This window comes from Lipophrys pholis (genome assembly GCF_963383615.2).
Source record: "Lipophrys pholis genome assembly, chromosome: 19".
Taxonomy (NCBI): Eukaryota; Metazoa; Chordata; class Actinopteri; order Blenniiformes; family Blenniidae; genus Lipophrys; species Lipophrys pholis.
Genome location: NC_137647.1, coordinates 1,081,557 through 1,106,994, shown reverse-complemented (window position 1 = coordinate 1,106,994; position 25,438 = coordinate 1,081,557). Strand labels below are relative to the sequence as shown.

General features: G+C 45.7%; 3 protein-coding genes across 3 annotated transcripts in view; 1 reads left to right on the top strand and 2 right to left on the bottom strand.

The window, feature by feature from the left end:
* The first annotated feature begins 2,598 nt into the window (after positions 1 to 2,598).
* Positions 2,599 to 11,896, top strand: LOC308124159 (CCN family member 1). Its single transcript, XM_080487013.1, has 5 exons — positions 2,599 to 2,856; positions 4,520 to 4,733; positions 6,012 to 6,452; positions 6,887 to 7,065; positions 10,500 to 11,896. The coding sequence occupies exons 1-5, from the start codon at positions 2,785 to 2,787 to the stop codon at positions 10,803 to 10,805; spliced, it is 1,212 nt and encodes a 403-aa protein (XP_080343139.1). The 5' UTR covers positions 2,599 to 2,784; the 3' UTR covers positions 10,806 to 11,896.
* Positions 11,897 to 13,738: 1,842 nt separating this feature from the next.
* Positions 13,739 to 22,294, bottom strand: ddx39ab (DEAD (Asp-Glu-Ala-Asp) box polypeptide 39Ab). Its single transcript, XM_080487012.1, has 10 exons — positions 22,225 to 22,294; positions 21,264 to 21,488; positions 19,751 to 19,878; positions 19,038 to 19,314; positions 17,194 to 17,312; positions 16,965 to 17,096; positions 16,065 to 16,174; positions 15,761 to 15,905; positions 14,752 to 14,899; positions 13,739 to 14,409 (listed from the first exon to the last, which is right to left on the bottom strand). Exons 2-10 carry the CDS (start codon positions 21,469 to 21,471, stop codon positions 14,393 to 14,395), a joined length of 1,284 nt encoding a protein of 427 aa, XP_080343138.1. The 5' UTR covers positions 21,472 to 21,488; positions 22,225 to 22,294; the 3' UTR covers positions 13,739 to 14,392.
* A 1,698-nt stretch (positions 22,295 to 23,992) lies between these two features.
* LOC308124107 (volume-regulated anion channel subunit LRRC8D) overlaps positions 23,993 to 25,438 on the bottom strand; it is a gene marked incomplete at both ends in the record, with an annotated part of 5,465 nt that continues 4,019 nt past the window's right edge. Inside the window, one exon of the mRNA XM_080486924.1 lies at positions 23,993 to 25,109. Coding sequence (XP_080343050.1) covers positions 23,993 to 25,109 — 1,117 coding nt within the window. The remainder of the gene's footprint in view (positions 25,110 to 25,438) is intronic.

The following is a 25,438-nucleotide window of genomic DNA, read 5'->3' as shown; positions in this document are numbered from 1 at the left end:
AGCTGCTGATATGCAAATTGCCTCCGGACGGACGCAGCGGTGAAGAACTTTGCTGAAGCCCTTTTCTAAGTGCTTTACTTGAGTGTTTCCATGTTATGTAAGTTATTGTTCCCCACCCAGAGGACGATCTGAGGCCCTTTCTGTTTGGAGTTTGCACCTTCTCCCTGTGCACTAGTGGGGCTTTTCTCCAGGTTCACACCGTTACAGTGAACACCGCCTTCTCCAATAGTCCGCTTGGCTCCAGTCCAACAACGGGTGGATGAAGGTTCCTCAAACATTTCACATTTATTAGCCGTTCCCCTTCATATTGGATAATACGTCAACTCAAAACACTAATCCAGCAGATGTTTGTCTTCCAGCTGCTGCTTTTCGAAGTCGCCGCTGTCGACTGTGAAACGCATTGGATTTCTCACTGCAGGTACAATTTCTAATGAAACTTTCAGTGGAATTCAAACCTTCTACACGTCACTGCTCTCAGAAACACGGATCTGAAAACTCTGAATCTTATTTTCAGAGGCTGTGCAAGTGAAAAATAAATGGATGTATTAGTTCAAGTTCAAACGTAAATATATTCATCATCACATCCTTCATACTATTAATCCAGCATCAGTGTAAAGCAGCAGCGCGGGCCCTGCTGGAGGCACTTTAAATTACTTTACATTCACACGTTATTACTCAAAACTAGGAAAAGTTATGAAAAGAAGAATTTTCAAAAAATATATTGAGCTCACTTTAAAAAACAAAACTTAATTGATTTATTTTTTACTTTAAATTACAAGTTGTTGTTCTTTTTATTCTGAGTTTATTATGCATAACAATTAATTATAAATATTTTAAATGAATACATAAATATAAAGAGGTATATAAAAAGATGGCAACTACACAAATAGTCAAATCAACAACAATACATAAATAAATAAAAAACAGATTTTTGCAAATTAAGTTCATAATCACTCAATAAATATCTATAATAATTATTGGATTTATAATAAAATAATTATTCTAAGTATGTATTTAATTTATAATTACCAATAAAATACCCATAAGGGTGGAAAGGACATTTATTTATAGACATAATTTTCCTCCTAAAGCTTTGAGAGCCTCGACGTTTCCCTCATGCTTCATGATGTCACTGGGCTCGTTTGTTGGCTGAGGAGGCTCTACTCTGTATTTATACTTTAACCTATGACCTTTGCCCCAGAGGTCAGTTCAGTGTAACACTTACACACAGAAGTTTTGAACGGCACCAACCCAACGGAACTGTTCTCTCACTTACCTGTAATAACGGTGAATCTGTACTTTGCACATGTTGTAGAAATGTTTCATGAATCTCAAATAAATGTAAAGTTTCAGTTTTGTTCACATTCTTCTGATCCCTGATTGAGATTATCAGGACTTCCACCAGATGAAACTACACATTTGTGGAGCGGCTATCACGTACCGGATTCACGAATGTCGTGCAAAACAATCAAGAGTTCGTGAGCATATAAACACTGGATCTCTCATTCTGTCATGAGACGTCTTTCCACTTTCTGAATGGATCCGATCAGAGCGGAATCCTCCTGTAGTTTCTGTCAGAGCAGCTTTTTCTTTCTGTCCTTTTAAACGCAGCAGAAGTCGTGATTGCAGACATAACGTTACAGGATCCAGATCGGCTCAGGCATGACAAAAAGGAACCTGTAAGTCTAGACTGAGGGTAAATAAATGTGTCCTATCCTTCCGTGCGGGCGTGCACAGAATGAATTACGCACAAACCCAACACATTAGTTTCAGGCACGCACCGATCGCATTACGCATGTAAAAATCTGATCACACAAACACCAACTGGAATAAAAACAGAAGGCTTTCTGTCACTGGTGTGCAGTTTTATGTCATGTTTGATGGTGCTTTGCTGTAAAACGTGTACTTAAGCCTCGAACACAGAGAAGCAGTGTGCGTAAAACAGCAGCTCAGGTGGCGCAGTTTCCTGTGTGCGTGTCTACATGGAAGACAGGAAGATTATCTTCACCTCCGCTCTGCAGGCTCCAATAAAAACCTTCTTGCAGCCAGGTTCACATGGAGGGAGATGTTGGCCTGGGAACCCTCAGATGTGGGGGGTAAAGACAGGATGTGGGCCACTGGAGATTATCAGAATCACTTTCAACACGACTATCACTCAACTCACAGCCAGGCCCAGGAAACACTCCGCTTGTCCAGCTCTGGTCTGGAAGTATTTTTATAAAGTAAGACGGAGGTGGAAGGAAATTCCGAGCTGTTTTCCATGGCGGCCTCGAGTATTAATGGAGCTCCGACGAGCAGCTGAGTATATTTATTTGACTTTTCACAAAGCAGCAGCCGGACAGAGGTATGCGTGTGAAAAGAACTTTAAAGCATCAAAAATATTATTTTCGCTGGAACATAAATAAATAAACAGCCCAAAGCCTGCTCCTCCGCGGAATGTAGTAATTCTCCAATTTTATGAATGACTGCATTCATGTCGTGCCACGCCCCCTCACCTCCCCACCGCTCCTTGTTGGGGCTCCAAGCCCCGCCCCCCTGAGCGGCGGCGGCTGCATCTCTACTGGCTGAGGGCGCCGCGGAGGGGGCGTGGCCAGCCTGAAAAGAACGGCGCTCGTATAAAAACGGAGCGCAAACTTCTGACCGGTGAGAATTTACAAAGTGCCGCAGGACCACTGAGGATGTTTCCCCCTGAATTGTGCGGATTTAACTCGTGTGGATAAAAAAGAAAGAAAATAAAAAAAAAAGGTGTGGAGGATTTTACCGCTCTTGTGTTTCTCCTCTTGCATGTGGATCAGCGGCAGCAGCATGGGGATACTCATATTACTGGCAGTGTGGCAAGCTGCTTCAGCCGGCCTGGTGAGTATCTGGATGCTTTTTGATTTTATTTCATGCAAACCATGAGGACTGAACTCTCACGTGCCTGTTCTGTACCTCACTTTACTTTCTAATCCCACCTCAGCCTGCTGACTGTGGCCACAGCCAAAACACTGAACCCCCCCCCCCCCCCCCCCCCCCCCTCTCTCTCTCTCTTCAGCCACATAACCCCGATTTTAACTATTACAGGTTTAAATGTTTTTATTATGCTGGCTGCCAACATGAGGCTCGTGGACCACGAGGGGATCTAGAACTGTGTTAAATAGATCGAGGCTCTATTTTGAGTGTATTAAGTATTTAAGTATTCAAGTTGCACCAATTCAGCGTGAAAACACAAATTTGACTCAAGTATTCCTCCACTATTTATCCATTTATCTGACATAATCATTTTATTCCTGATGCATTTAGTATAAATGTGATTGATAGTCTGCTAAATTAATTTAAATGCTCATATGTCATGAGAATGGGCGTCATTTTTCTATATAATATTATTTTATGATCCAACTATTAGAAGAATCACTAGTTAAAAGTCATTTCAGTACAGTTTACATATTTATACTTTATTAATTCGAACTGGCTGATTCATGTAGATTGTTTTTACTTTTTTGTCTCCACTTTTTTACTTGTCCCATGAAAACAGTTTTAATTGTTCATGCTTACAATAAATAGTTAAAACATATTATTTTGGCTGCTGTTTTAAAGCTTTTCAGATGAAATATCATTCACTATTGTTGGTTCAAGTGCTGTCAGTTTATACTATTCTAATATTTAAATTCATATTGTATCCTGGAAGGAGATATTTCAAAAGCAGGAGGGTGTAGACCCCCCCCTTGTCCACCACATTATTTACAGTTATGGATGAAATAGCAAAATATTTCAGAATCTATCATGAGCTTCTGTTGATTTAAGGCTCATTTTAGTTCATCTAATAACCTTAAAAGTTATTGGTACCCGTGTCTCTACCCTCCCGTGAGCATAAAGTTAAACCGCAGCAATAATATCCTACAGTTATTCCAGTGACGATAAAAATACACGAACAATTTCCATGAGCTCTCAAACAACAACAGTGGCTTCAGTTTGACGGAGGAGAAGTACGAAGTTCCAGTGACTGTTTCCTGAGAACGTTGAGTTAATGTCACTGTGTGGCTGTGGGGGATCCTGTGATCTTCATACCTGCTGGTGTGTGTGTGTGTGTGTGTGTGTGTGTGTGTGTGTGTGTGTGTGTGTGTGTGTGTGTGTGTGTGTGTGTGTGTGTGTGTGTGTGTGTGTGTGTGTGTGTGTGTGTGTGTGACAAAAGGAAGGCGTCTCTTTCATCCCCACTCGCCAGGCGAATGCCAAGCGGAAGGCGACAGAGGGTTACAGATACCCCTGTGGGGACGGGGACAGTGCCGAGTATTCAGCCGATAGTTACGACACACACACACACACACACACACACACACACACACACACACACACACACACACACACACACACACACACACACACACACACACACACACACACACACACACACACACACACACACACACACACACTGAGGAATTTCTCTGATCTGAGTAACATGAGTCAAACTATCATCCCGCCGGGTTTTTACTGTGGGAATGAAATAGTTTGAGCTGAAGTGTTTCCACTCCCCCTGCAGGTGATGGCGGACTGTCCGGTGGTGTGCGAGTGCCCGGCGGGGCCGCCGTCATGCCCCCCGGGGGTCAGCTCCGTCCCTGATGGTTGCGGCTGCTGCAAGGTGTGCGCTGCGCAGCTCAACCAGGACTGCTACGAGGGGCGTCCCTGCGACCACCACAAGGGGCTGGAGTGTAACTATGGCAACGACGTGGGACGAACGCACGGCATCTGCAGGGGTACGTACCCTGGGAGGGGGCAGGGGGGTCAGGCTGGAGAGAGGTGGTACCCTGGGAGGGGGCAGGGGGGTCAGGCAGGAGAGAGGTGGTACCCTGGGAGGGGGCAGGGGGGTCGTACCCTGGGAGGGGGCAGGGGGGTCAGGCTGGAGAGAGGTGGTACCCTGGGAGGGGGAAGGGGGGGGGTCAGGCTGGAGAGAGGTCGGGGGGTGGCAGAGGTGTTTAGGGGTTTAGTTTGGGCAGGGTTGAGTGAGGGAATGTGTAACTTCAGGGTGGAGGATTGGGCTTCTGAGCCAAGCGGCTGGGGTTTCTCTTTGATAGGACGGGGTGGGGGGGTAGGGGGGTGGGGGGGGCTTGAGGTTTGAAGCCTGTGCCACGTTTCAAAAACAGAGCACCTTCAAGAGCTGCGACTGAAACGCAGCCAACTGCAGGATTTATATAAGTACTTCAGTGTGTACACAAACAGCCCCACGAAACACACAAACACGCACACACAGTGGTATTTTTATGTGTGTGTTTATTTGGGGGTGTTTCTATATACAGGGATCGGGGGGGGGGGTTATCTGGGGTGTTGTATGGGGAGTCCCACCGAGGAGCTGCAGGGGAGGGACACTGTAAACAAGTCAAAATTCTCCTCTGGTCTAAGAATAGAAAGCTGCTTCATAAATGTTGAGATAGAGTGTCGGTCCAGCTCTGCTTGAAAATACACAATAAAATGATGCATCTACACACAAGCCCCCCCCGATGTTTGCTCTCCTGAAGTTTCCATTATATCATGAGTGACATACACAAACACTGCCTTCATCTAAAAGTCTAACTGAAGTTGGACGTGTCAGAAAATAAGTTGGTAGAATTTGAAGGCTGGGAGCCGTCGGGGCTTTGCCTCCTGAGTTTGTCCAAATGAACCTGCTGCCTAGAAGAAGACTGTTTCTAGGCTTCAGATGCTGATTAGGGAAAATACCTACTTACTTAGACGTCGGTGAGGGTGGGCGTGGCCGCCGGTGTTTGGGGAAGTCAAAAAAATCAAGGACAGAGTTGTTCTCAGACTCATTAGTCTTTATTCAGTTTTAGTTTAGTCTTGACGATGGCATGATGGCGTCTACTTCTTTGTCCAGTTTGCATGTTCTTCCTTGGCTCACAATTCAATGACTTGCCTGACTGTTGACCACGGACCATCGGAGTGAGTATCTGTGATCGTATCAACGCCAACCTGTCAGACGGGACCGCCGCTCCTGAGCTCTCCCTGTCTGACCGGCGGTTTGTCTTTCCTCTCCTCTGCAGCGAAGGCGGACGGCCGCTCCTGTGAATACAACGGGCGTATTTATCAAAACGGGGAGAATTTCCGCGCCGGCTGCAAGCACCAGTGCACCTGCATCGACGGGGCGGTGGGGTGCGTGCCCCTCTGTCCCAGCCACGTGCCGCTGGCGTCGCCCTCCTGTCCGGCGCCGCAGCTGGTCAAAGTGCCGGGCCAGTGCTGCCTCAGCATCGACTGCCACAAGGGAAGCGCCGTCGTGCCCCCGGCGCACCGGCGGCCCCAGCTTCCGGCCTACCCGCCCTACCCCTTCATCCCCTACCCGTCGTACCCGTACCCCAAGCCCTACCCAAAGCCGTACCGCAAGCTCTTCCCGTACAAGCCCAAAAAGGACAAAGACTCTCTGGGCAACGAGCTGGTGGAGTTGGGGCGCAAGTGGGACAGGCCCCGCGGAAACAAGCACCTGGCAGGTGAGAGGGGGCGCCGCCACGTGGCGTGAAGGGCGCCGTCTGTTTCCCCGACGTGTTTGTGGTTCGGCCCGCCGACGCACAAACGGCCTCACTGTGAGCCTTTCCCCCGCATCTGTGTCCTGGCGTTTCTGTGAGGCTTGTTTTCCACTGGCTCCCTGCACACCAGAGGTGCTCTGCCTCTCTGCTCTCTCACAGCACATACCTCTGTCACCCGGCTTTCCCCGCTCTGTAATCACCCTCTCTATGCGTCAGTGTTGCCTGTTCGCTGAATAAGGCCAGTGTGCTTTACGCCTTTGCTTTCCCCCTCTTGCTCCCGATGCCCCCCCCCCCCCCCCCCAGGTTGAACTTTTGCTGATCTTGCCCCTCTCTCGCTTTCCATATTTTTTCGCCGTTCTTCCTCACGTGTGCCTCTCTATCTGTTCCGCCTCTCCCAGCCTGGCGGCAGGTGGGAGATCAGTGCGTGGTTCAGACCACTTCCTGGTCCCAGTGCTCCCGGAGCTGTGGGATGGGCGTTTCCTCTCGCGTTACCAATGACAATGCCCGGTGTAAGCTGATCAAGGAGACACGCCTGTGCAACCTCCGGCCCTGCAGCTCCATGTCCATCCCCGTTAAGGTGAGGAATGCGTTTCACTGCTTTTAAGATTCTTATGAAGGCAAATGCCGCCTAATGCCATGCAGCCCTGCGGCCCTGCGGCCCTGCGGCCCTGCGGCCCTGCAGCCATGCAGCCCTGCAGCCATGCACCGCGCTAAATAGATTCAGGAAAGCATTGCTCGCAAGGGGTCAGATTGGTATTAATATCATGGCATGTATACCCCCACCCTGAATCTCCCAGTAGCTGAAGGTCCCTTTCCGGTGCTTTCCGTCTATTCACGGTCCTGTTGCTGAGTGGGAAACATCCCAGCAGGGCCCAGTTAGTCCAGGCTAGTCTGACAACACACCAATGGAACTATAGCGAAATAACTGCAGAGAGATAATCCATGACAATCCAACTTGGTCGTTTTATTTTGACACTCACCGTGATAATCCAACTTGGTAGTTTTATTTTGACACTCACCGTAATAACTTTCCAACTTGGTCGTTTTATTTTGACACTCACCGTGATAATCCAACTTGGTAGTTTTATTTTGACACTCACCGTAATAATCCAACTTAGTAGTTTTATTTTGACAGTCACCGTAATAACTTTCCAACTTGGTTGTTTTATTTTGACAGTCACTGTGTTCTCCTATTGTTGATGTTTAAAGCTCATTGTTCTCTGCTGTGCGTGCGTGCGCGTGTGTGTGTGTGTGTGTGTGTGTGTGTGTGTGTGTGTGTGTGTGTGTGTGTGTGTGTGGTTTCAGTACTAAAACAGCACAGACTAGTGGCCCAACATGAGAACTACATCATTTTCAGCGTTTCTGCAGTTTCAGTGTGAACACACCTCGTCCTGAAAACGTTGCTGTATAAATGATTTTTAAACGGTTTTCTGAGACGAAAAAGCGTTTTCATGTAAACGAGGCCGTCGTGAAGCAAAAACTCAACAAAGTCTCTGGTTACGGTCGTCGCGGAGCAAACAATCTAATATGTCGTCTCCTTGATGATCCAGCAGTTGGATTAATAACAGCGACTCTCCTCTGCTCGTCCTCTGGCTGTCAGATGAACTTAATTCAAAAGTAATTCAGCATATCGATTATTTAAAAGTCAAACTGAAAGCTACCAAACATGTTTCCTGGGTCAGACTGGACCCGTCCCGGTCTGAACCCTCAGTAATCTCTTCACGAGCCTCTCACCTTCTTTCATTCCAGTCCTCCATGAGCTTTAAAAGAAAAACTAAAGTGCAGAGTAAGTGGTTCTGTTTCATCCTGAACTTTCCTTCTTAAATGGCCGCCGCTGTGGTTCTTTCTAAATGACACATCCAGATGAGTTTTACACAAACTCCTGAGAGGCGTGAGCGAGAAGTGCTGCCCTGCTCTCCCTCGGTTTGGAAGCTCTTCGCTGCACTAAACCTGCGACCGACAGCTGCACCGGAGTGGCGCCGCGCTCGGCCATTTTGAAGGGCGCTTGATTCGCCCACTCCGCTGCTGCCTCGCATTCCACGCTCGGCCCGCCGCCGCTCGCCGAGAGGATGATGGGCGGCCATGCACCTGTTTGGCTGCGGAGCCGCTGTGGGTGTTCATGTGCATCGGCGTCCGTCCTGAACCGCCGGGTTCTGGTTCTGGTTCTGGTGCTCTGACCTTTGGGTGGTTTTCTGCCCATGACTGAACTTAATGTCTCGGCTGATGAACAAGAAGCTTGATGACCCTGTGATCTCAGCGGAAAGCCGTTTGCGACCTGCTCCATACGTCTACTAGAGGAGGCAGCATGTTGGGACTGATGGTGAAACACTGGAGCCGTCGGATCGGCCATCTTTAAACTACATCAGGAGTCTTTCCACCACAATCATCTTTCAAAATGAACCTTTAAAATTGGACTGAACCAGACTCACACACGGGCTTTTTAAATCGACCTCATACTCTCGCAAATGAACGCAACCCTTTAAATAAGAGAGTTCCCCCAAAAGACTGGAACTCCACGCCAACAACCGGTTGAACATGTTGAATTAGAAACTCTGCTGTGAGACACGTGTGAAAATGTTTATTTACATTGAAACGTTGTTCTGTTGGGAAACCATCTTAATTATCAGTCATTTCTTTCAAATTATATCAAAACCGGTGTTTTTTATCAACATATTTGCTTTTTTTCAAGTCTTAATATACAAATGTAGAAAGAAATTCATTACGGAAATACTCACATACTTATAATGGTTTAAAGATTTATTTCACAGCCCATCCAATGATAACTAAAGTACTAATTACACTAATTACATTGGAAGTTCATCAAGTTGAAATAAAGCCGAATTCTTCAAGCAATAAAAAAAACATTTGATATTTTAACGATTAATTTTTTTTTTTGCATTATTGTGAAAAATGAACATATTTAGTAGCTGTGTGATCATCTCCATACTTTCCCACTACAAGGTCTGAAGCCGGATCCCGATCAGCAGAGCGACGCCAGCCTTAATGAGAGCGATGCCCCAGAGGCACGGCGACCACAAAGCCTCCAGCTTGTAATTTCATTGAACCAAATCACTCCTCCTCCTATGAAAGCCGTCCTCTTAGCGCTTCATGAAAAACGCTATAAACTCAGAATAGCTTGCAGAGAGCGTGACTGCGAGGACGATTGTGATGCGATGGCGTGACATCCCGCGACCTCGGCAGTTCAAGTCGACCGAGACACGAGAGAGAGTTTGAACATCATGACTTCGGTATTAGGTGATGCACTCCTCATTTAAAAATAAATGAGACAAACAAAGAAATGAAACGTCTATCTTGACCACAGACATTTTAACCAAAGCTCCTTTCACATGATGCGTCAATTTAGGAAATTCTTTGGAAATTCTTTTTGAGTTTTAAAGGCGTCGCCGCCCAGAAATCCCACGTTGAAACACGTATACTGAAAGTCTGGAGTGTGAACGTGAGGTTTCTGGGGTTTGGGCTCTTTGTTCAAACCAGAATCGCCCACAAGGAGGCGCACTCCAAAAACGAGAGGTTGAAATTGTCGTGGACGTCATAAGCCGACCTGTTAAATCAGTGAGCCGCTAACCGCACTAACATGAACTTCTAACCCCGTGTGATTTACAGATGACGCCGTGTTTCTTTATAAAGCTCCGGGTTGCTTTTTGCTCTTCGGCGGTGAAGTTTGACGACGCCGCCACCACCATCATTTTTTTTTTATTTTATTCTTAGTGTGAGCGAAGGACTGCTACGCTTCCGCTATGCTATCGCCATGATTGACAGTTCCAGCCTCCAATCAAATCAGCAGCAGTTTGAAAAGGAGTCAGAACAAACTGTTAGACTTTAACTCTTTATAAACCTTAAGAACTGATCTAGAGGAGTCAGGCTGATGAATCGTTCTAGTAGGTTGTTGTCTGATGGCCTGAGGAAACGCAGCCGTTTACAACTTTATCCTCGGTTCTTGATTTTGTCTGAACGTCTCTCAACTCAACGTTTTTTTTCCTCCGCCCACAGAAAGGCAGGAAGTGCTCTCGCACCCACAAGGCCCCGGAGCCGCACCGCCTGTCCTACGCCGGCTGCCGCAGCACCCGCCTCTACAGGCCCAACTACTGCGGCGTGTGCCGGGACGGCCGCTGCTGCTCGCCACGCCGCACCCGCACGGCCAACGTGACCTTCGCCTGTCCCGACGGCGAGCGCTTCAGCCGCTCCGTCATGTTCATCCAGTCCTGCAAGTGCAGCGACGAGTGCAACCACCTGAACGAGGCCGCCATGCCTCCGCAGCGCTGGCTCTACGGCGACACGCACAAGTTCAAGGACTAGTGGCGTGATCCCGCCCGACCTACATTCCTTGGTAAAAACCAGACAATAACCCCTCCCCCATAGTAACGCCCTTTATAGAATAGCTGTCCTTAGTGTATCTATCAATAGACGAAGCGAGGTGCACACGTCAAAACATCTCCGGGAGATTATCTGGGGGAGGAACGGGGAGAAGAATCAGAAGGGCCAACTTCCAACGTGGGAATCAGAGAAATGACCAGCCCCTGCTTTAGAGTAGATTATTAAGCAAAAATAAATTAAATAAAGACTTCAAACTCTGTTGAGTAAAACATGGATGACTCCAGGCGCCATGTTGTTGTTGCCGCACGCCGAACGTTCCCTGAACTCTTGGACTTTATTTGGGAACGAAGGAGTGACGGTCAAAGACACTTTAAAGTTTAAACTTTAGTTTCTCTGTTGATGGATTCACGCCGACAGGAAGCTGGTCTGAACGCCAACCAGCTGGACTCAAACCAAACGGAGACTCTCCGGGAAGACGGCGGACTTTCCGACCGGAACGTGTCCCGTGTCTTTTTATGGTATTTATTCACTGGTATTTATTGCGGAGGCAAACACGATGACACGGCGGGCCGCCGCCGCCGGTCCGGAGGAAGGCGGCGCCGCTATGCTCGGAGCGGCGGGACGAAGCAGCTGAGAGCCGCCAGTCATGAGAGGACGACCGGGACGGAGCCTGGCCTGGGGGGAGTCGGAGGTCACGGCGGTCAGAGCGCCGGATCCAATGATGGATGACGAAGGGTTACGGGAGAAAGGCGAGGTATGTAGTGGAAGAGAGGCGGCGCCCGACCCGCCGGCCGAGGCTCTGTGCGCATTAGTCAGAGGGGAATATGTCAAAGGTTGTTTACGCAGCTGGACCCGTCCCCGGCCTTCCCTCCACAAGGACCCGAGACATTTCGCGAGCACCAGAACAAGCCTGGGATTCTGGCGTCGGGGAGTCGACCACCTAATTCCACGCAAATTACAATCCTGCCTCCGACGGGCAGAGGCAGAAGGAATCAGCCACCCTCTGGTTTTCGCAGTAAAAATAAAATCAGAAAAAGAAAAAAAAAAAAAAAACCTGCGTGCGCCGAGGTAAACATGCAATTTGGGACTTGCGGGTGGAAACCGCGCTGGTGTGCGTAATCCGGCCTGTAATCGAGCCGTGTGGCGTCTCGGCGAAACTAAACAATAACCCACCGCGCTAAAGTGGCGTCAGAGAGCCGCCGGAACAGAGGAAGAGGAGGAGGAGGAGGAAGAGCAGGACTACATGTGGGGGGTGGAGGAGGGCGGGGCTGAGACTGAAGGACCCAAGACTCTTCCTTCACCGGTGGTTGGGTCAGATTACGCACCTTAAGATAGGCCTTGATTCATAATCTGACTTTTTTCCTCTTGTCTATTGGAAATGAGTGGAAGCAAAGTTATATTTCAGTCATGCTGTCATATTATTCTGCTTCCCCTCAAAAACCATTAAAAAAAAAAAAAAAGCCCTTTAGGTTTTATAAAAGAAAAACTACAGCCGTCCTCGTGGTGAATCACCGTGGTGAATCACCGTAGTGACGCTGTGGTTGTGGGACTGAGTGTGTAGTTGTGTGACACTATAGAGCAGCTATGTACAGAAGCATCGTTAATCTGCTGTATCTTTATACCGTCATGTAGTTTAGACCCGAACCAGGCAGTCGGGATCCGTCTCCATCGTGAACGTGCCAATCTGGAAGCGAGATGATTGTACATTCAAGAAACATTTGGTCGAGAAAAACACAGAAGTGATTTTTCACGTTTTGAAAGCTCGATGTGTTAAACATTCACCTGCTTTCATGTTTTGAATAAAGACATTTCCACCCCACGTCTTCTTTTCAATGTTCATTCACATAAACGGACCGACGACTGGACCCGAGCGGACCGGAGTCCTGCAGGACTTCCATCGTGGTCCATAAAGTCTCTTTACGCTTGGAAGAAGAAGAAACTTAAATTAAACCTGTAACCAGAGTTCCTGAGTGACGTTGATCAGGTTAGCGGCTCTGCAGTAAAATATTTTTTTTAATGAACTCAAGTTGATCAAATAAAACTGTTTGGTGCAAAAATTGTTTATGTAAACTGTGGAGAGTTTTTCTAATAGACAAGATTTAATTAGACGGTTCATGTTGATTCATTCAGGCTGGTTTAGGTCAGAATTTATGAAAAATATTGGTTTGGTTGAAGATTCTAAATTACTCCTGATCGTCACGTTTGCAGAAACTAAACTGAGTCAAGCTCCTGAATATAGAATTTTATCTTAGGAAAAATGCATTTAAATAAACGAGTCGGCTCCAAATGGTAAATATATAAAACATTAATAGAATTACATCCCGACCCTTTAAACACCTAATGTTAAGATATCTGGATGAAAATATGTCATAAGTTTTTGGATTTTATCAAAAACACTTCAGTGATTAATCTTATTTTGAGGGAAAATGCTCTAAAATGCTCTAAAAAGAATTTCCCTCTGGGATTAATAGATTTTATTCCCTTAAGATGAGACTCCATAAAAAAGGTTTGATTTATTCACTCGGCTGTTTTTATTTGTCAGAAGTTCACAAAGTTATTAAAAAGGCAGGTTTTTTGAGTCTTTAACCTTTTAGATCATTTTATATTCAAAGTGACGTCATCGTGTTCAGAGAAAAATACAAGAAACTAAAAGTTTCCCTAAAAAAAACACAAGATATTCCTGCACAAGCTGCTGCTTCGTCAAATATAAAATTGATTTGATATTTTGGTCTCATTTCTTCTCCCCAATCGTAGATTTGAACCGTTTCATCAGTTTTTGATTGAAAACACATTTATAGTTTAGAAATCCGGGATTACTTCAGTAATCCTCCCGATACTCACCGAATCACCACCGCATCACATTAAACAACCAAACTTCACTGAAGGAAACTAAAGTACCGACTCTAACTTTGATGTGTCCCTCATATTTTGTGGTTTTATTTTCATTTGATTGACAACATACACAAGAGCGGATCAGGTCATTTCTCATACAGTGAAATACTTTTCAAATTCACCACTAGGACTCCACTTAGTGACTTCATTTATTGGAGGCATTCAGTTAGAAAGTCATAGAAAGAGCTGCCGTTAAGAGCCAGATTCGTCTCTTCACTCAAACGTCACTAGATTCTACCTACAGATTTACTGTTTTTGCTTCGAGGGGACAAGAAAGAAAGAAAAAAAAAAAAAAGAAGGTTCCTATACATCTCTAGCATGAACATGAAACAAAGAAAAGCCCGCTGGTTCCTGTGAACTGAATGTTTCCCTGAAGCTCTGCTCGACACTCAAACACGGGGGGAGACTAAACAGCCTCGCAAGAGACCACCACAGTAAAATGACATTTTATAAAAAGTTTTAATTCAATTAAGCAAAAAACAAAAACAAATTTAAAACCACAACCCCCCCCCCCCCCACCCCCACCCTCCCAAATGCCTGACAATAAAAATAATAAATGTTTGGTGAACGTAGGAAACACGCAGAGCTTTAAAATCGACAGTGGAGTACGTCTACTTCCAGACACGAGACGAGATCGGTGGAGAGGAGACTTCAGACTTCAGCTCGGCTGGAGGAACTCATCTGGACTGCTCGACTGGGGGGTGGGGGGTGAGGTGGGGGTGGGGGGGGGGAGAACACAGGAGACGTAAGAGATCAGCTCCACGGTAACAGCTGAGCATACCGACGTTTCAGCAGCAGGTTGAACACGACTGGAGGAGAGCGTCTCATCTACAGACGCAACTGTCATAATGAGCGAGGGCCTGTCACTGTGGGTCATCATGCAATGTGGGGGGGGGGGGGGGTGTCCCCCCGCAGGAGATCTCAGCATTAGCGGCATGTTGTTTGGACAAGCAAAGTGCTTTAATCCGTAAATGACACTCGATCCAACTCGGAAGATGAACGCAACCAAAGAGGCGGCGGCGCCTCGCAGACTTACTGTAAGAGGAGATGTCGATCTCGTCCGGCAGCTCGGCCACGTTGACCTCGAAGCGGTCCTGCACGTCGTTCAGGGTCTTGGCGTCGGTCTCGTCCGACACAAAGGTGATGGCCAGACCTTTGGTCCCAAACCTGCCGGCACGGGCGACCTGCCAGGACGCCACAGGACAGACAGAGAGAGAGAGAGAGAGAGAGAGTCAGGTCATCACCTCAGATGTCAGGTAAAGACCAAGAGAAACAGACGTTCACCTTGACAGACCTCCTTCTTCTCCTCCAGCAGTTTATCTGCAGCTGGTCGACTAATTTAATATTTCATTCATTTTTGTGCTCCACGAGTTCTACCACATCAGCTGGTATGAAATAATTAGAGGTGTCCATCAATTAGATTGAACTAAATCCTCTTCTAAATTATTCAATATCAACTATATTTTATATTCAGTGACATTACCTTGTATTGGTAGAATATAAATACATAACGTTTTGTAAGAGGTTGTGTCGCTCTAATCACAATCAGGTCAGAACTTGAGGTTCAGTGTCAAACTAAAGGACTTCGATTGGAATCAAACTGCAAACGAAGACGTTGGAGTCAAACCAGTGAATGAAAGGATGTGATGGTTTGAGCTTCAGAGTTAAACCACATTCCCATCAGACGAAGTGTTAGAAAACACCAGAGGAAGGAAAAATAGGGAAAACGTGTGAAACGTACCATGAAACCGTCTGTAGACTTTCCTTTCATTGGGTCTTCTACCCTCCTATGATTTGATGGCTGCAGAACTTAGGAGCGCTCCGACAGAGGAATCGGACTCAAACTGGCAGAGTTTGCATGTTCTGCCCCATTTCTATATTTCTTTAAACCAACCAGACTGAACTCTCAGTGTTTAATAATGGGACCCACTGAAGGCCACACTGATAACATTTGTAAACTCACGCTGCTTCCTGTCTAAATGTTACTGGACAGATTCTGCAGCACAAACAAACATGATCAGTTGTGACTCCGCTGCGTTTCTCACCCTGTGCAAATATGTGTCAGAGTCCTCTGGCATGTCGTAATTGAAGACGATATTGACCCGCTCGATGTCCATCCCTCGGCCAAACAGGTTGGTGGCCACCAGGATCCGCCTCTGGAAGTCCTTGAATTGCTGATAGCGAGACAGTCTGGCGGGCGGAGAGCAGAGGCGGGCGGAGGATTAACAACACAGCCGCTGGAGGCATCAGTGGGCCGTAAACCAACCCACCGCCACACTTCTTCAACCATCCGGGGCCGAAATGTGCCGAGTCAAATGATGACGTGTTTGAGAGGAAGACCAGTCTCACCTTTCCTCCTGAGCCATGCCCCGGTGGATGGCAATGGCGGGGAAGTTCTGCTCCACCAGGAGCTGGGACAGAGCGATACAGCGCTGCACGGACTTGACGAAGATCACCACCTAGAGGCCAAGCAGAGGCATTGCACTCATATCAATAACCGTCTGATACGACTGCTGTGAGCGAAGGTCGAGGTCAGAACTCAGCTTTTGTCTGAATCAGGTTAATTATCACAGGTGTGACTAGAACTACAGTCACTAACCTGGTAGGAAAGTCAAACATTGGAAGTGGAAGCAAAAGACAGATCAAGAACCTAAACTACTTTAATCAACAAGCAGAACCTAATGAGTTCTGCCATAAACTCTTCCGTCACTGAAGAGGAAAGTTAAAGCTTTGAATCAGTGATGTTTGTTAAATAAAAGGCAGGAATGAAGTTTGTCATAAACATTTTAACATAAACATTTGGTTTATGGTCATTTTGCATTTAAAAATATAAAACCTACAAGCAGCAGGACGCTGCCACAGCAGAAACTTCCTCCTAACATGTATTTCATGTGACTATCAGACGGTAGGTTTGGGGTTTTCTGTGGATTTTTCTCACATGATTAATATAAATCAACTGACCGTTTTAAAATCCAATTCATTCCTGAAAACTTAAAAATAAATAAAATATTGCATTAAGGATAAAAATCAGTTTGCTAGTTTCATCTTTCTTCACATGAATATTTTCCACGGTGTGGAATGATGGAGTGCTGCACCGTCAAGACCCACAGTCGACTGTTGCTTAGCAACAGAGCACAAGGGCGACGGAGCTTTCATGAGATTGATTATTTCAAAAGTTTGACCGAGGACTATCTGATCTGAAACATTCCTACAGACCAAGGCACTGCTGAGGCGGATTCTCTCGTCTACCTGGTTGAACTCCAGCACGTCCAGCAGGTCGAACAGTTTGCGGTTCTTCTCGCTGTCCTTCAGCTTGCAGTAGTACTGCTGCAGGCCGTGGAGTGTCAGTTTGGTCTCGTCGTCCACAAACACCTCCATGGGCTGCGGAGGACAGGACAAGCTCACAGAGTGACGGGCGCCTCAGGAGAACATTTGGAAAAAACAAAAAAAAACCACAGCGGGGTCACAGGTGACTTACGTCCTGCATGAACTTGCGGCACACTGGTCGGATCTCCTTGCTCAGCGTGGCACTGAACATCATGACCTGCTTCTCGTGGGGCGTGATCCTGAAGATGTCCTGAACGTCACGTCTCATGTCTGCCACACAAAAACACTTCAGTCAAACAAACGTCACATCCAGGAACGGGATCTCACCTCGCACCTAAAGGAAAGACTACCGCTGCTCATGAGCAAGAGCGTTGGTTTAATCTGGCAAGTGTATAAAAACGGTTTATTCCAAGAGCGGCAGGACACTGAAAGCTGCTGGTACTGTTCACTCTTTATATTTTTCCAGCAGAGTACAGCCGTGCAGATTGTTCTTCTCTGGTGTTGAGAAGTACCAAAGCTTCTTTTGTGATATTGACTTGTATACAGGGGGGACGGGGGACGGGGGACGGGGGGGGACTGCCACAAGGAGCACAGCAGAGCATTAGAGGCTGTGAAACATGATAGAGAAAGTAAAGATGGGAGGTAAACAAATTATGGCTTCTAAGAATCCCAGAAAAACATAAAAACCAGTTGCTGGTCAGTGGAGACGGGGCGGTACGACAATAAGAATACTTAAGCACCTATGTGAAGAGTTACTGAGCTCTACACAAAGTTATTTTATTAAGATGATCAACTGAAATGAATAAAACCTCCATGAAAGAACACGATCATCTCATTTGGTGGAGACGTTTCTGACATGAACAAGTTAATGAAGGGCGAGCAGATATGATATTTCATGACACAAACAGACTGGCTGCATCACAAAACTAGTGGCCTGCCATGCAAACAAACAGACTTAGTACATGTACACTGGCCCTTCATCATCATCATCATCATCACTCTGCTGCATTTCTTCCTGTGTGAAACTACTGATGCGTCTGATGGTTTGAATCTCAGACTGACCGCCGACAAAACATACACTGAGAGGGATTAATAATGTATTTCTCTGCACAGATTGCAGTCGACACTCTTGTGCACCAAACCGTTCACCATTACTCATCGTCTGTCTGAGATGATCAAAACGACAACGTGTACGTCTCCATGACGCTCATCACATCACGGAGCTGGGAGACATTCTTAAGACACAACGGCATCAAACCTTCAGGACAAGAACTGGAATTCTATGGTTCAATCTGCCAGTGACTTTAAGTTACCCAGCAGAGTAAAGACCTTTTAGCCTTGTTACGGTGAGGCGCCACTACAATGTGCAGCCAGTCTGCTGCTGGAGGTTCCAGGGAAAAGCAGCTGCAGCAAGAGAACCTAGCTTTTGTGAATAATCCCTCTAAGGTCAGTGAAATGATTCTCACTAGTGAGAGCAACTAGTGAGCAATACTAATATAGTATTTTATTTTTAAATCACCCACCTCAGTGCATCTGTGAACATTAAAAAGGTCCAACTAAGAATTTTCAGCCATTTTCATTCAGTTGGAGGCTGTATGTCGGAGCTTTTTATAATCAAACATTTATACCTAAAACATTTCATACAATTTTATGTTAAAATGGATTTTTGTGAAGGACTGAGTGCACGTCACTCACTTCCAATTATATTCTTTAAAAACACAAAGTTAGTGAAACAATCAGGTCATTACATCTGCATAAAAAACCTTTTCATTAAAGGGAAAACACATGAGCTCAGGTTTAGGGAAAATATTGTATAAATGGGACATTTGATGTATGAAATCCTGTTTTAGGGCCATTGCGTTTGAAACCTTGAGATTCCGAGCTCTAAAAACACACTACTGGAATAAAAAGTCCTGATAAGACGACACCAAGCGGCAGATCGTACAGGTAAATTTCAAACGCATCCGGAAACAGCAGATCAACGAGGAAACCAACCTAGCTGCTCCAACATCTTGTCGCACTCGTCCAGGACAAAATGCTTGACGTTCTTCAGACTGAGCGACTTGTTTCGGATCAGAGCGAGGATTCGCCCGGGCGTCCCGACCACGATGTGCGGGCAGTTCTTCTTCAGGACGTCCTCGTCCTTCTTGATGGCCAGGCCGCCGAAGAACACGGCGGCCTTCACGGTGGGCATGTACTTTGAGAAACGCTCGTACTCTTTACTGATCTGGAAGGCCAGCTCTCGTGTGTGGCACATGACTAATACAGACACCTGAGGACGAGACGCAGACATTCAACCTCACACATTTTGAATCAAGACAGTTTAACACACATCTCTCTTTTAAAGGCTGTTCAAGCTGAAATGTAAATATTTAGACGTTTAAACTTCCATCTACAGGAGTGTTTCCTCGTTGAACATGATCTGCTTCTACCCTTGAAGAGTATCATTAACTCAGATCGTATAAATGACTCATGCAGAAGTTCATTCAGTCAGATGCTGAAGGACAAACTGACAAAGGTTTGTTGGAGGAGTTTATCCAGGCGTGAGAAAACAAACTGCCTGATTTCTATTAAAACAAAACAATTAAATCCCACTCCCCATAAATAAAAACTGGGTATGAATGAACACTTGAAATTAAAACACACACATGATTCGCACCAGAAGATTCATTCACACTTAAACAGAAGAGTTGAAAACGAAAACTAACCTGCCCATCGACGGGTTCGATCTGTTGCAGTGTCGCCAGCACAAACACGGCCGTTTTCCCCATACCAGATTTGGCTTGGCACAGGATGTCCATTCCCAGGATAGCTTGTGGGATGCATTCATGCTGGACTGAAGGTAACACACAAACAAACAACGCATCAGAGAAGCTCAGCAGTCAAGGTACACGGTTTCTGCAAGGAGAGCAAATCAAATAATACACATGAAGCACAACAGCCTCATAGAAACGTGCGTCTACAAAACACAACGGTTTAAATGACCTGACTGAATGAAGAGCTTCTACCTGCAGTCACACTGTGTGTGACCCGTCAAAGCATTCGGGGGAGTTCACACCTGATCAAAAATAAAATAACTCAATTTTAAATTGTATGTCTAAATTTAGCTCAAGAAACTGGGGGACTTCCTGCTGCTGTTTCACATAATACATGGAAAGACTCACTGTAAGCTTATAAGTGTGTAATAATATGCAATACGGCACATTTAGTAAACGTATCTCTGCACGGTGTGCATAACACACTGAAGCACAGGGTGTAGGTTACACGCAACAACAGCTTCCAGCAGTTTTGTTTACACCCGTTGGTCCGGTGCTTAAAATGTAAACGTGAGCACGAACTGAAGGAGGCTACAGTTCGAAGTGTAAACATGTACAAGTCAACACAAACAACTAGAAACTTTAAACTTAATGGTTCAAAAGAAAAAAAGAAGTTTTGTCTCATGCAATGTCGAAAAGGTCATTTCACACCACTTGATATTGTCTGTAAGTTAAATAGTTCAAATATCGGATCTAAATGGTTGTTAACTGGCCACAACTGCTAAATTTCACAAATTGAACGATGACCTAAAACAGGGGTGATAAACACACAACCCAAGGGGTTAAACCAGTTCAACATGGACCACAGGATAACCCGTCATAGTGTGACAGGTACAAACAGCAACTTACTGCCGTTCCCACAGATAGTGTCAATATGGAACCGACGTTTAACCACTATCCGCTCAGAAATAAGACGAGGCCGAACCATTTTTGAAGGGAAAACGATTCAGAAATATAGTCTGCTCGAGATGTTCTTGGATACTTTACATTGCTTTGCTTTCATTCGTCCCTGAACATTCCAACATTTTCATCCTCATGAAAAACAAAACACCAGATGTGAACCATCAATAATGCACATGTTCTTTGCACTAAAAGGAAACATGTATTTCCGGAATTGTGCAGGTCTTCCACTTTTCCGGGCCCATTAACATCACTTTGAGCGACTTGCAGCTCCTGAGCCAATAATAGTCGACAGATTTTAATAAAAAGTTCCAACAAAAACATGCATACATTTGATGAGGAGTTAGGGTTAGTTTTTTTTTTTTTAAAGATGTGTTTGAAACTTTTATGCCATCTTAATCCAAGAGACCCGATTTCACCCAAATGTGACCCTGATACCGTGCAGAACAGAAAGAAAGTCCACTTCAGCACAAAATGGCTCAGGTAAGTGGGACACTCCTCTCACCTTCAGATGGATGCTCGAAGCCACAGTCGATGATGGCACGGAGCAGCTCGGGCTTGAGGAGGAAATCCCTGAAGCCGGAGCTGTGGATGGAGACGTAGGAACCCTTCACCTCCTTCTTGCCCGCAGGAGCTGCGCTCTCCGGGGCTCCTTGAGGCTCCTCGTCCTCCTCGTAGTCGAGCAGCTCGTTGTCAACGTCGTTCTCGGCCATTGTGTGTGTGTATATGTCTGGATCACGAAAAACATACAACAGAATACAAATATTATTAAACACAGGCGCCCACGTGTTGCTCTTTATTGATGCCTGTGTGGAAATGTGTGGAAATTTAGCTCCGTAAAATAAAAACGCGAGTTTGAGCGAGTCGTGATTTTTCACGAGGAAAACCGCTGCGAGCTAATCCAACATAAAGTGAAGAGCTGGCCTGGTGCCTCGTATACACGAGCCTACTCGCTAACGGAACGTGTAACTGGGCCTTTACAACCTCTAAATAGAAGAAGTTGAGCTCGAACCCAGACGAGCCGGTACTCTTGCTGGACACAGCGAAGCAGAGCGACCGGTGAGCTCCAGCTCAATGCTAACCATTGTGTTGCATAACCGTTGCTAACGTGGCGAGCTAACTTCCCATGTCTCGCTACACAATTTAATGAGATACTTTAGCTATTTTGTTAATACGATTATTGAGATGGACCTTAATAGGGACGTTGCACAAGTCAGACTTGCTAAATACCCCACGTTTAATTTAAATTAAGATTCTAATAGTAACTACCGGGCCGGCTAAGGTAGCCATGCTAAGCTACAAAACGCAAGCTAATCGCTCCCGGGAAGCAAACAATAAGCGACGTAGTTTCCTCGATTCTTTATTACTAAAATCCAACAAATATAACTTGCACGTTTTAACACATCACTAAAATGTTTGGGAATCGTTAAAAAGCGGATAAAACTATCTATTTAAACTCCACTTACCGTCTCACTTTAGCTCCGAGTGCACCGACAGATCAGAACCGCATGGGAGGCCTCCGTTGGTTTATACGAGGAGCCGGAAGTCCCGCCCCCGTGGCAGTTGGGCGTCCTAATTGGTCTATACGTACGACTATTATGAGAGCAGGGTGCTGATTGGACGAGAAGGATACCGCAGTACGGCGCAGTTTAAAAAAGCGGGACAGAGCCGTGCTGCGCTCCGCATAGGGGAGCTCGCGAGGGACAAGCGATTTTTTTATTTTTTTTAATAAATAAATAAACAATGCAGCTTCAAAGAACATTCACATCAATAGTCAAATCAGAGCTTTATTACATGTTAAATTGAATTGAAAAAGTTGAAAAAGATTTAAATTGTAGTCATTCATCCTTTCATGAATGAATGAAATGTTTTTCAAAAACAGCCGGAAACACAATCCTTAATAAAAACAGATGGTCATTAATGTCATACAAAATGCACTTTGGAAATAGTTTAAAGGAAAATCAAAATATGACTTTTATTACATTTCAAATTATGTTTTATGTTGTCCTCATTCATGTACTCATGCACTGTTATTGAAGATTGATTTGTGCAGGATTACACTTGTACCTTTGACACAGATGACTGCCATGTGACACTCACTCCCTCTGCTAAAACAACACCACACAAACTTACACGGCGTATTCGAATCATCACTGCCTCTCTGTTCCTTTTTCTGCTGAAACACACATGTGGCCTCGAAACATCTTTTATGGTCAGTAAATACCTTTAAACTCTTGATGTGTGTATTGTTGATCGTTTGGTCTGCTGCACATTCTCTTCAGAGAAAAAAGAGATTATCATGTGCAGATAAGACACACTTAAAATAATTTGATAGATTGAACAGATTATTGATCTTTAAAATGAACAGTTTAGGTCCTAATACTGACCCCTGAGGCACCCCATAAATAACGCCCTTCATCTTTGACCTATATTTATCGATTTGTAGAAATAATCAACTTGTGCCAACTTGTGCATATGATAGAAATGAACAGAGATACACCCCCTCACTGCTTCATGCTGGTGAAATTACATAAAGAACTATGAATCAAGTTATTTAATTAATTTTAAAACTTTTTTTTTTTACATACAATAGGACATCAAATAATATAAAGCCTAATATTATTTGAAAAATAACATTTATCAGTAAAAATCTTACATTATATCTATAAAAAATTGCATATTTTTGCAGTGCCAATTACGTTTCTATATGGCAGCTTCTCATTTTCTGGGTAGAATGTAATAAATATATATATATAAACTTTTCTGTTGTGGTGGTTAAAAAAATGTGATGTTTTTCCGACATCATTTTCATTAATATATCAGTAGGGTAATTTATAGGATATCAAATGTTATGTAGTATCTATTTTTTATTTATTTATTTTAATTGTTTCAGTGTATAATCAGAAATACTGACTTTAAAACAAAGGAATTACTGAAATCTATTTCTGTTGTTAGTTTTACAACTGATTGTTCCAGCACTCATCATTTTCCTTTAAATACATCAATATTGGTATTATATAAATCCGTAATATCAACATGTCTTTTTAATCTATTCTGATGGTGCTGAATGAAAATCATATTTTAAAATGTGTTTGCTGAGTGATTCCTCAGATTCCAGTCCGTGACTTTCTCGTGACGCCAGGCGTTAACCACTTCATTTTGTGGAGTTTTATTATAGTGCAGACGAGCATTAGTTAGAGTTTATTGGCACATTAGTTTGCTGGCTGTCTGTTGTCAGATGCGTGACTCCAGAGCAGAGGAGAAGCTCCACTGTGTGGGACAGAAGTACGGGAAGCTGTCAGACTCCGGTCTGGATCGAGTCTCTGCAGCAGACGGGGTATAGGAGTGGCTGAGGCGGTCCCTGGCGTGTGGAGGTAAAGAGAGGAGGAGCCAGTTCTCCACCAGGAGACCCCCTCCATGCAGCCCCGAGCAGCAGCCCAGCTCGGGTGGGAGCTCCTGCAAACAGTTTCCCCGCAGGTCCAGCCTGCTCAGCTCAGTCAACGCCGCCACTCCTCCGGGGATTGAAGTCAAAGAGTTGCGAGCAACACTGAGAACTCGCAGCTCTGCACAGCCACTGAAGAGGTCAGAGGGCAGCCTCTCCAGCCGGTTCCCGCTCAGGTCCAGCTCCGTGAGCAGCTGCAGCGCCCTCACCTCAGCAGGGAGCTCCTCCAGCAGGTTGCCGGCCAGCAGGAGGCGGCGGAGGCGTCGGAGCGTGAAGAGAGCCAGGGGAAGGCTCTGGAGCTGGTTGTTGGACAGGTCCAGGAGCTCCAGGCCGCGAAGCACACCGACGCTGGGCGGCAGGGCCAAGACGCGGTTATAAGCCAGCCTCAGGCAGGAAAGACGTCTCAGATGAGCCAGACTGAGCAGCTCCTCCAGGGTTCTCAGGTTATTGTGCTGGAGGTCCAGCGTGTGCAGGCGGGTCAGAGCCAGCAGGGCAGAGGGCAGACGCTCCAGCTTACAGTCCTGCAGCTGCAGCTCCGTCAGGTCCACCACCCTCTTCAGGCCCGTCAGCACCAGCAGCCTGGTGCCCTCATTGCAGATCTCCAGTCTGGTCAGGCTGCCCGCCACCTCACACAGCTCCCCCGGGATCCTCTGCAGCATGCCTCTGATCACCAGCACACGGAGGTGCCGCAGCTGCCGCAAGCTCCCGAGCGCCCAGCTCCGCCCGACTCCACCTTCACCGCTCAGACGGCCCGAGAGGTGGAGCTCATGCAGGCCGCGGAGGGAGAGCACCCAACCAGGGATCTCCGAGGCCTGGCTGAAGGTGAGCTGGAGGACCTCCAGACGTTCCTGCAGGACGGCCAGTGCAGTGGGATCCACAGCCGGGGTGCAGTGGTGGAGGTGGAGCTCTCTGTAACAACCAGGGGCGAGCTCTAAGTCAATGATAACAACAATCCTAGAATTAATAGTTAAAAAAAAAATGTAGGCATCTTTCACCAGTGTCAAACACATTTTAGTTCAGGGGCCACAAACAGCCCGATTTCACCTTAAGGGCCCACTGTGGTGTAAATAGTGCCGCAATAACCTTTAAATTCAAACCTTTGTGTTTTTATTGTAAGTAAGTTTAAAAAAAGTCAATATTTTTGCAAAAACAAAACAATCAGTACCAAAAATTGCTACAATTTCAACATAAAGCAGATTTTATTGAAACCTTCTGGTGTGAAATAAAGTGAAATATCC

What these genes read in the sequence shown, in the direction of transcription:
- LOC308124159 (XM_080487013.1), top strand. Translation starts at nt 2,785, where the DNA reads ATGTGGATCAGCGGCAGCAGCATGGGGATACTCATATTACTGGCAGTG. An exon ending in AACGCACGGCATCTGCAGGG is followed by an intron (nt 4,734 to 6,011) that starts GTACGTACCCTG and finishes TCTCCTCTGCAG; the next exon opens with CGAAGGCGGACGGCCGCTCC. An exon ending in CGGAAACAAGCACCTGGCAG is followed by an intron (nt 6,453 to 6,886) that starts GTGAGAGGGGGC and finishes CGCCTCTCCCAG; the next exon opens with CCTGGCGGCAGGTGGGAGAT.
- ddx39ab (XM_080487012.1), bottom strand. Translation starts at nt 21,471, where the DNA reads ATGGCCGAGAACGACGTTGACAACGAGCTGCTCGACTACGAGGAGGAC. An exon ending in CAAGATGTTGGAGCAGCTAG is followed by an intron (nt 17,313 to 19,037) that starts GTTGGTTTCCTC and finishes TTTGTGTGGCAG; the next exon opens with ACATGAGACGTGACGTTCAG. An exon ending in GGCATGGCTCAGGAGGAAAG is followed by an intron (nt 15,906 to 16,064) that starts GTGAGACTGGTC and finishes TCCGCCCGCCAG; the next exon opens with ACTGTCTCGCTATCAGCAAT.